Below are 9,463 nucleotides of genomic sequence, written 5' to 3' on the forward strand. Positions count from 1 at the left end.
AGTAGCAGCATCCTGCAGTAAGTCTACTACTGCCTCCACAGCTAACGAGAGCTGCATCCGAGACGCCCGTGACGTCACTGCTGTAGTGGTGGCAGTCTGCTACTACATCCACAGTTACTGCAGCGTAGAATCAGGTCTATGAAATAATGTAAAATGTTGGATAGTATTTTAATTTTTTATTGTTTCAAATCATTTACATTATGAGAGAACATCTTGTTTAACTAGCTGGCTTGTTTCTGCTCGTGACTTTGGGCGAATCTAAGTACCTGAAAAAGAATTTAAAAAATCTAAGTTAAATTCAAATTATCTCAGAGTTCAACTCAAACGTGTTCTGGTCCATCTGTATCACAGCGACGCCAACTCATCGATTGAACTTTCTATGTTACAGGTGGCCAGCATGCCAGCATCAAGTCCGGGCACATCCCTTTGGACAAGAACCAGCATCACTTCTTATTTTACTATGACTGTACCATAAAAATGAAATAAATAGCAGCATTACTGTCAGTGACACTCTGATGATTTGGCTCCACTTCCCCCCTAAAATCAACACACAACTAAATATTTTGGGCTCAAGTAATAAAGCCGTATATATGGAATGAGAATAATAAGCAGTAACAGGGCTCATACCCGTCAGGGAAGTAAGGGAGAAAAAAAAGGTGTCTGGAAGTCAGGGAAAAGTCAGGGAAAACTTTTCAGTGTGGGCAAATGCTGGTCATGGCCCAGTTAGTTTCACCAGAGATAGCATACAATGCAGATTTAGCATAAAAAAAAATTCTCGCTTGCTCCGCTCGCAATCATATGCGCCATCTTAGTTGTTCTTTCTACCAATATCCTGATTATCATTATTCAGTGATGACTAGTCTATCTTTGCGTCCGGTTTTTACTGTATTTTCCTACTAAACTGACCTCCTATTGCACTCAGAAAAGTCATGGAAAAATGGGATATTTTGGTCTGGAAGTCAGGGAAAAGTCAGGGGAAATGGAAATTGGGATCTGGTTTGAACCCTGAGTAAAGAAAAGACAAGAAACCCCCAAATAGAAACAATACCGAAATAAACTTTTACCTAACATGACTACCATAATGAACTGGTATTTTCTGTTAAAATTACATTGAAAGTCAAAACTTACCAGATTCATTCCTGCGATCATGAGAAAAAGGGGCCATTTCTCCTGCTGTGTGCTGCAATGCCAACACAACTAGTATCTGATGATTCCACTGGCTGCACGACTGATGTCCAGGACAGGTACACCTCAGGCCGATCTTCCTGCAACAAACCAAAGAGTTGATTTTAGTTGAAGAAACAGGATGTAAAAGAGTCAGGAAGCACGCAATTTCGACAGAGGAGGTGAAAGGCGATTCTCCCAGACCAATCCCAACCATTTCAAGCAATTGCCAAATTTTTTAGTTTTGGCAAAATTTACAAAGGCTACAAATTGATGGGTCCGGATTTTGACGGAGGAGTATTCAAATCTACAGGGGTGAACCAGGCACCACAAAACTACCTTTGCTTCTGTCAGAAACCACCCCTGTTCGCAGAAACTTGAGTTTAAAGAGCTTGTCTCTCTAATGGGTGGGTAGGCTACCTAAGGCGCACTGGCTAAGAACTCTGCTTTAGTGGGTTGCCACCATGATATGTAGACAGAGCAAGTGAAAAGAGAGTGCCCAACCAATCCAAACCAATTTCAGAAATTTTCCAAGTTGTCAAGACTTTTAAAAGACATTTTCAATGATAACAAATCAGCCTGGATTTTAACAGAGGATTGAAATAGACAACAAAGAACCAAGGCACCAGAAAAAACATCAAAAACCACCCTTTGATGCACACAAAGACAAATTGGACCAAGCGTTGGTTACCGTCATGTCAACTCACCTATTCCTTTGGGTAAAATGACTCCGCAGAGACTTCTTTGCTCATGTCAAGAACATTTCTAGTCCGATAGTTCCTGCAATCATATTAAACAGTACTTTTAGCGCTCATCAACTATTAATTACATATAATTTAGTAATATAATACACTTTTAAACATGCCTCTCCCCCCCATACGTATCTAAATGACCATGGTCTTCTAGTTTGGCACTGGAATCAAGTATTAAGTATGAAGGGGCAACTGCAAATTAGCTGCGACGCACATTGATTGATTGTTTGGGGGATTAGGCAAATGGTAATTACCATTTGGTTTGCACCCGAACCAGAAAGTAAAAAAAGTTTTCTGTTCCACGAGAATGATATATTATATGATAAAACACTTGACAGTTCGCCCATTTGCAAATGACCTACATCAGTATTTAACATACTGCCTGGAATGGAGGAGGACCCATTCGACACCTTCTCAACAAAGCTGACGTACATGTCACTGCAGTGACTGCAGTGAGCCAAGTTTACATCAAGGGGACTTCATTTACTCGCCCTCAAAATATTTAACTTACAACTTGTGCGTGTAAAATAATGGAGCCACTTAGCCATTGGAGTACACTAACTTCCTACAACAATAACCGGCCCGGAAACAATCAAGCACTATACCTTGCGATTTATATAGAAAATCGGCGATGTCCACTTTAAAACTCTGATTATTAAAATCCTATAATCAATTAAATGAGTAGATATTATCGGTATTGGGCAGAGGGCGCCGATCATGACACCGATGTTTACTGTTTGTTTACGTTTCCATAAAGGCAAGGCGCGGGAAATGCGGGGCAGGGAGCAGGAGAGGGGTAGGGGACGCGGCACGGCAAAGGGGGGGGGGGGGTAGCAATAATTATGGCAGAAGTTCTGATCAGACGACGATACCAACGATACTCACCGACATGTCGTAGTCACGGGATGTGATTCTTTTGGGGCTCCACTCCCGACCCTTGCAACATGTGGCCGCAGATAATGGGGAACCTCAGGGAAGAGCTGCGGCCTGCGGCCCAAGGACGCCCGGGGTTACTGGCTACCAAATTTTTGTGTTTTAAAACGACTCCGTCTCTCCAAACATTCAAAGGCTCGACCCCGTGAGTGCGGCTGGTGCAAGGGCTGGTGGCGCTTACGCAGCGTAGCCACGTCACGTCACGTCCCTCGCAGTGCGTCCCCAGGGGCGCGGAGCGCGGCGGAGGGGTGTCCAGGTCCGGGGTGTGTCTCCTCGAGGATAGGAGGGTGGCGGGGGCGATATCTTTGATCTTTGTGCGGTGCTCCGTCGCGTGTGAAAATGAGGAAATTACTGCAGACTAATGACGCTCGGGGAGGAGAGGAGCCTCTGCGCCAATCACGGCCCGGGGGTGTCGTCGTGGTGTGGCGTCGCGTCGAGGGCGAGGGACGTCCAAGGGGCGTCCCAGGGAGGTCATGGCACTGCTGAGACGGCTGACGACGGTCCCGGGCGACGTTCAGCGACAGCCAACCAATGCTCAGTGCAACGTGAACCATTTCTCCGCCACAGCCAGGCTTGTGTCCCGGGGGGCTAGAGGGAATTCCCCATTAACGGGGAGGTCTTATATGTCTTTGTACGAAGGTTTTGTGCACAGGTGAAGCTACGTTCCGTTCCGAAACAAAGCGGTGCTAAAAAATTGTATGATTTCGTTCACTTGAAATATTAAATGCACAAAAGTGCTGCTCAAATCAACGCAGAAATGAGGGCTTTATGGCTGGCCGAGAAGATGGTCGGTCCGGTCGCCACCAATGGACTGGGTGACTTGGGGTGACTCACCCCGCCGCCCGTCTCGGCTTGTCGTCCACAGTGGCGGCGGCACGGCCTAGAGCCCCTTGCCCCTTGTCCGCTGGTCTATTAGACACGTCCGCCTCGATATCGGCCCGGCTAGAGGACGCACTTGTCAGTCGGCGATAAAGTCGCTCCCTCCGCCTCGTCCCTCCCTGACGCCATGCTTGGGGCGAACACCGGTAATATGGATGTGGGGGCGGTGCGGGCACGTGGCGCGCGAGGGGCGGCAAATATAGTACATACATAGTACGGTACATTCAAATTGTGTTTTGACGGGAGACAAAATTCCGAATTGTTCGGAGTTTTGCCTTGTCAAGGGAGTATTATTGCACAAATTGACTGTACTCAATTTCTTTGACGAGCCTGGAGGCATTATACATTTTCCAGGGAAAGTGATATGGGCAAGAAACCCGAGAAGAATGCAGAGCCTCAATTAGTAACCCATTTTAATTCACAGGCGAAAAGAAAAATAATACACTGTACACAGTATAAAAATCTGAATACAATTTACAAAAATACATATCCACACAAGAACATATGTACACATAGAAACAGAACAAAATTTTGACGTAAGCATTGTCAGGGCTAAATACTGTCCATTTATAAAATGATAATTATCTTTTTCAAACACAAGTACAGGTAAATAATAAGAGAGTCAATCAATGAACTTTCAAAAACAAAAAGGGCACAAGAAAACATTTTAGTGTCTAATTCTTACTGCAGTCTGACAACATGTTTTTATAAAAATGTTACAAAAATCTACGTTAGTGCTTACCACTTCTGGCAAGTTTAACGAGTCGGATAAATAAATGACAATTTTAAAGATTACTTGACAATGTGAAAATTGGACAAAAAAATACACAAATGGTACAAAAACGTAATATATGAATGACTTGAAAGATTTAACACACTTCTAATTGACATTAGAAACAAATCTGTACAATGGCAGTTAGTTAGGACAGTCATAAGTTATTTCCTACTGAAATCATGCTCCAGTACCATGGGTACTTGATAGGTGCAAGTAATAAACAGGTCGGTTATAAGAGGGTTTCACTGTGAAAGAATATGGAACAAATTTAAATGATGCCGATCTCAGGACAGTGATCAGGCAGTGATATAAGAAGGGAGTTTGAAAGTATGTTTCCTTTTCTAACAAGAAAGAATTAATAGAAAACAGTCTAGAGGAATATGTTTGATTACATCTTTTGACCTAACAGTCTCTTTACAACTAACTTTGAGATCACAGGTTACTTTGTTCCTTAACATACAACATAATAAATATTTCATTTACATAGATTTAATTCATATCTACACTATGAATGTACATTTGACAAATAACATAACAATCACATTTTCTAATGGATATATAGTTCTGGCACAGTTATACAAATAACAGTAAAGACTGATGACTTTGTTGGATGCACACATTTTTAGAGTATTCAGGTAAAAATGAACAGTTGAATTTTGTGGCAAATGATGTACACCAACCATATCACAATATTTAAAGAACTCTCAATTTATATTAAGGTCAAACTTAACAAAAAATTGACAATCTTTAACTAAAAGACTTACACATATCGTGTCAATTGAGTGTAGAACTCCTGAAGGCAAGCATTAAGTTGGTGGAAAGTTGGTCTCTCTTCACTACTCATTGCCCAACAGTAAGCCATCACAGCAAATCTGAAACAAGTCATGAAAGGTAAGAATTGTCTTGCTACATACATAAAACACTAATATTTGAAATTACTTTCATTGACTACTTACAATTCGTCAGGGCAGTTAACTGGCTGGGCTAATCTGTACCCATCTCGAAGGTAAACTTCCATCTCAAATGGATCTATCTCAACGTATGGTTGCTGGGCCAAAGTTGTTAGCTCCCAAAGTAGAACTCCAAAAGACCACTGAAAAGAGATATATTCATCTATTAATAAACATACTAGAAAATGAAGAAAGCATAACAAAATGAAGACAACAGAAGCATCTATCTTCAACAGTATTTCAAACACTTTCTTACCACATCAGATGCTGTAGTAAATGTCTTGTGGGAAAGACTTTCAATGGCCAGCCATTTCACAGGTCGATTCTCATTGTCTCCTAGGCATTGATAATCTGCAGGGAACAGATCTCTGGCTAGGGCATTGTCTGTGATTTGTACTCTGAGTTTATCATCAACACTGCAAGATAAAACAAATACACAAAATTAGTATTGATACATTTTGCCCAAGGATACGGTCGCTTTTCAAATGCAACGGTGTGCTGCCGAGTACTTACACACAGTTGCGGGCCGAGAGGTCGCGGTGCAGCAGCCTCTTGCGGTGCAGGTACTGCATGCCGGTGGTGATCTGCAGAGCCATGTCCACCACCTCCTGCGTGGTCAGCGAGTGCGCGATGCCCTTGGGGCACAGCTTGCACTTCTGCAGGAAGCGCTTCAGGTTCTGGTGGTTGCGGAGCGGGTACAGCAGGAAGGGCGCCGTGTGGTCCTCGATCGACACGCCCAGGATGGACATGACGTTCTTGTGGCTCACGCCGTACATGGCCATGCCCTCCTGCAGCAGCAGCGAGACCTGCACCTGCGACGCGTGGTCCGTCACCGTCTTGACGAGCACCTCCTGCTCGACGCCCTCCTCGTCGGCGTACGAGCCGCGGTACACGCGGCCGAACGTGCCCTCGAGCACGACGCTGCGCAGGCGGACGCGGCACCGCTGGATGGTGAGCTGGGCGATGCGCTGCTGCAGGTCCTCGTGGTGGTCGGGCGAGCGCGAGTGCGGCGCGTGCTCGTCCAGGGGCGTGTAGGCGCTGGAGCACGACGTGTAGGCCGGCAGCCTGTCGAGCCGGTCGGGCAGGCGGCGGAAGGACGCGTAGCTGCCCGACTTGCAGCTCGACGCGGCCGTCCAGTTGTTGACGGGGGCCGCCAGCAGCCCCGGCTCGGCCAGGAAGGTGGCGTGGCCCTGGGCCGACGAGCTGGACGAGCCCAGGCGGGACTCCTGCAGCATGTCGCCCTGGCGGCGCAGCTTGCGCGAGCGCGTGTAGTAGATGGTGAGCCCGGTGACGAGCAGGGCGATGAGCAGGCAGGCGCACCCGACCGCGATGTAGAACACGGACGCCGTGGGCAGCGGCACCGCCGTCTGCTCGGGGTCCGTCCCCGCCGCCGCCCCCAGGCTGCCTCCCGCCGCCGAGCCGCCTCCAGCTGCGCCCGGCGCCGCCCCCGGTCTCGTCACGGTGCGATCGGCTGCGAACAGAGACAAAGCAGTTAGATATCAAGTCATACAGGGAGAAGTAGCAGCAAAGTGCGAGCCTGCTGGCAGCAGCTGGATACTCGACGCTGCTCACCTTTCAGGCAGATCTTGCGGCGGCGGAACGTGAGCGCCTTGATGTTGTCCTTGGCCAGGGTCACGTTGACGCGCAGCACGACGTCCACCTCGGCGGCCACGTCCCCGGAGCAGGGCAGCAGCACGCTCCAGGTCTCGGGCGCCGTGGGCACATGGCCCGACACGGACATGTTGAGGCGCGGCGAGGGCAGCGCCTCGCGATTGTTGACGTCCAGGCTCACGGAGTAAGGGAGCTGCAACAGGAGGAGGACCGACAGTCAGCAAGGCGGCGGGTAATGTTTGCGCTGCGCCCTCCAGGCTTTAAACACGTGTCATCATCACTCGAGATATGCCCCTTCTTATCATGGCTGCAACGACACATTCCTAGCTAGAGGCGCGCCCGGCCCTACGCAGCGTCGCCACCCCTTCCAGTGCGCCCCGCCCGCGCCCCGCGCACCATGTTTACAAGCTACCGGAGCGAGCGGTGCAGGCGGTGCGTGCTCGTGCCCCGGCCCCGCTAATCCCACCGCCATCTCGCTAACAACCCGCACTGGCACCCGCAGGGACTCGCACTGCTAATTGATCGTCAGATCGGCAAACAGCGCGGCGCTGCAGGTCGCGCGGGCGGGCGGGCGGGGCGCGGGGCGGTCGCTGCGCGGGGGCTGTGGGGGTGGGGGGCGCCATGGACCTCCGCAGTCGCAGCCACAGCCACACGGCCGTCGTAGGCAAACATGTCGAGGACATGTCACGAGTATGCTCACTTTGCTCGTCGTATCGCGCAGCCGTGGCTCGAGTTACCAGAAAACACACATAACCCCCCCCCCCCCACCTTCCCCTACTCCACAATCATACAACGCACCACAATCTGTACCTTCCAGCGCCCCAACATCTTCTCTACTGGATATACCTTCCCCCGCCCCACCTCCCGGACAAACACACGAGGCACGGTGCGCTGCATGCTGGGAGACACGAGCGAGTAAACAGCTGCCGAGTAGTACGGGCAAATGTTTATCCGGGCCCAGGCTGGCGCAGCGCTACGTAAGTACGAGTCCCTTGCTGCTCTCTCCCCACGGCACCTGTCTGGTGGCGGGGCGAGCGTGACGCGGCGCGCCGGGGACGCGACGAACCAACGAACCAACTTGTCACTCCCCGACATTCCAACTGTCCAATCGAGCCCCACCGCCCCGGTCACCACGCGCCCGCCGTCAGGGCCGTCAGGCGGCGTCCCTTGAGGGGCACCGCCAGCGTTGCGCCCGGCGGCGTCCACTCCGCGCCCGCCCCGCCCCGCCCAGTCCGGCCCTACACAATGCACGACACCTACCGGTCGGCCGAGGCTCTGCCAAGTGAAGGCCAGGCTGTCGATGTGCGCCGGCACGGGCACCACGAAGTTCAGGGCGTACTCGTTGATGACGCCCTCGCGCACGTAAAACAGCTCGGCAGAGAGTCCTGCAACATGAAAAAGAGAGAGCGGGGCATAAGAAACCGGAGAAAGAAAACCGTGACAGGGAGTATACATGGTACAAGAGCATAAAGTCAGACGGCCTCCTCAGTCCCCCCGCTGGGCGCGCTCGCTGGGCTCGCAGGGCCCGTTGGGGACCTCTCGGGGCCCCCTGGGCTGACCCCCTCCGGGACCCTGCAGATTGCAGCCATGATAGGGACAAGGTTCGATACGAGCGCGCGGTAGCGCAGGTGGGGAGGGAGGGTACCGACCCACAGGCAGGGACCCGAGCAGGGACACGGGACAGGCGGGTAATGTATGGCTGGACCCGGGGCCCCTGGTGGGCGTGGCGTGGCGGGGCGTGGCGGGGCGTGGCGGGGCGCAGGGACACCACCAGCTCCAGTAGCGCGCAGCGTTGCAAATGGCCGGTCGGTCGGCGACACGACGCGACGCCCCGCGCCCCGCTCAGGCAGGGCGTCGCCAAGCAGGCGTCGCCCCGCGGCCCACTCGACCCGCCTCCGGAGCCTCTAATTAACGAGCTCCCTCGATAAAATGTCCTTAAAATTCCGCCGCAAGTGGTAACTTGTCTCCGTTTTGGGGTAGGTACCCACAGGGCCCCTCTCTCAGGCTCTTCGATCACTGTAGGAGCCGTGGCCGCCTAGCTTGACAACATTTTGGCACTCCTTTTTGACTATGCCAAATTTGAAGTTCTCTTTTGGAGACTGCCTCGGAGACCTTGTCAAAATTTGGCCTTCCAAGCTGGCCTTCTTAGAAAAAGAGATCAAAACGGTCAAAATTTAGCATTCAAAAAGGTGCGCCAAAATGTTAGCAAGCTATTAGCTTATATATAGCTTGTAGGCGACCACGGCGTTTAGAGTTATATGAGGGTCAGTTCTACGCCTCACACGCTGAGGTGCACATTCCCTATCACATTTCCAATGCACCCGATACAGACGCCCGCCCCCGCCGCAGTTGGACGGATTTCATTTCTTCCCAGAGCAGCTCCATTTTCTGGTCACATC

General features: G+C 50.6%; 1 protein-coding gene and 2 long non-coding RNA genes across 3 annotated transcripts; 1 reads left to right on the top strand and 2 right to left on the bottom strand.

Annotated features, from left to right (window-relative positions):
• The first annotated feature begins 6 nt into the window (after positions 1 to 6).
• On the top strand, positions 7 to 504 carry LOC127749073 (uncharacterized). Its single transcript, XR_008010939.1, has 2 exons — positions 7 to 134; positions 389 to 504. It is a non-coding gene; the product is annotated as an uncharacterized LOC127749073 (long non-coding RNA).
• Positions 162 to 2,686, bottom strand: LOC127749072 (uncharacterized). Its single transcript, XR_008010938.1, has 4 exons — positions 2,522 to 2,686; positions 1,872 to 1,944; positions 1,129 to 1,265; positions 162 to 266 (listed from the first exon to the last, which is right to left on the bottom strand). It is a non-coding gene; the product is annotated as an uncharacterized LOC127749072 (long non-coding RNA).
• Positions 2,687 to 4,123: 1,437 nt separating this feature from the next.
• Positions 4,124 to 8,444, bottom strand: LOC113209065 (tyrosine-protein kinase Dnt-like; the record flags this gene model as incomplete). The annotated part of the gene is given in 6 exon segments (XM_052265695.1): positions 4,124 to 5,375; positions 5,460 to 5,596; positions 5,710 to 5,869; positions 5,967 to 6,924; positions 7,026 to 7,257; positions 8,325 to 8,444. Coding segments are annotated over 6 exon segments (1,719 nt in total), but the record flags the coding sequence as incomplete, so codon positions are not given.
• Between the last annotated feature and the right edge of the window lie 1,019 nt (positions 8,445 to 9,463).

Source organism: Frankliniella occidentalis, unplaced genomic scaffold, assembly GCF_000697945.3.
Source record: "Frankliniella occidentalis isolate FOCC.00 unplaced genomic scaffold, Focc_3.1 Scaffold29, whole genome shotgun sequence".
Lineage (NCBI taxonomy): Eukaryota > Metazoa > Arthropoda > Insecta > Thysanoptera > Thripidae > Frankliniella > Frankliniella occidentalis.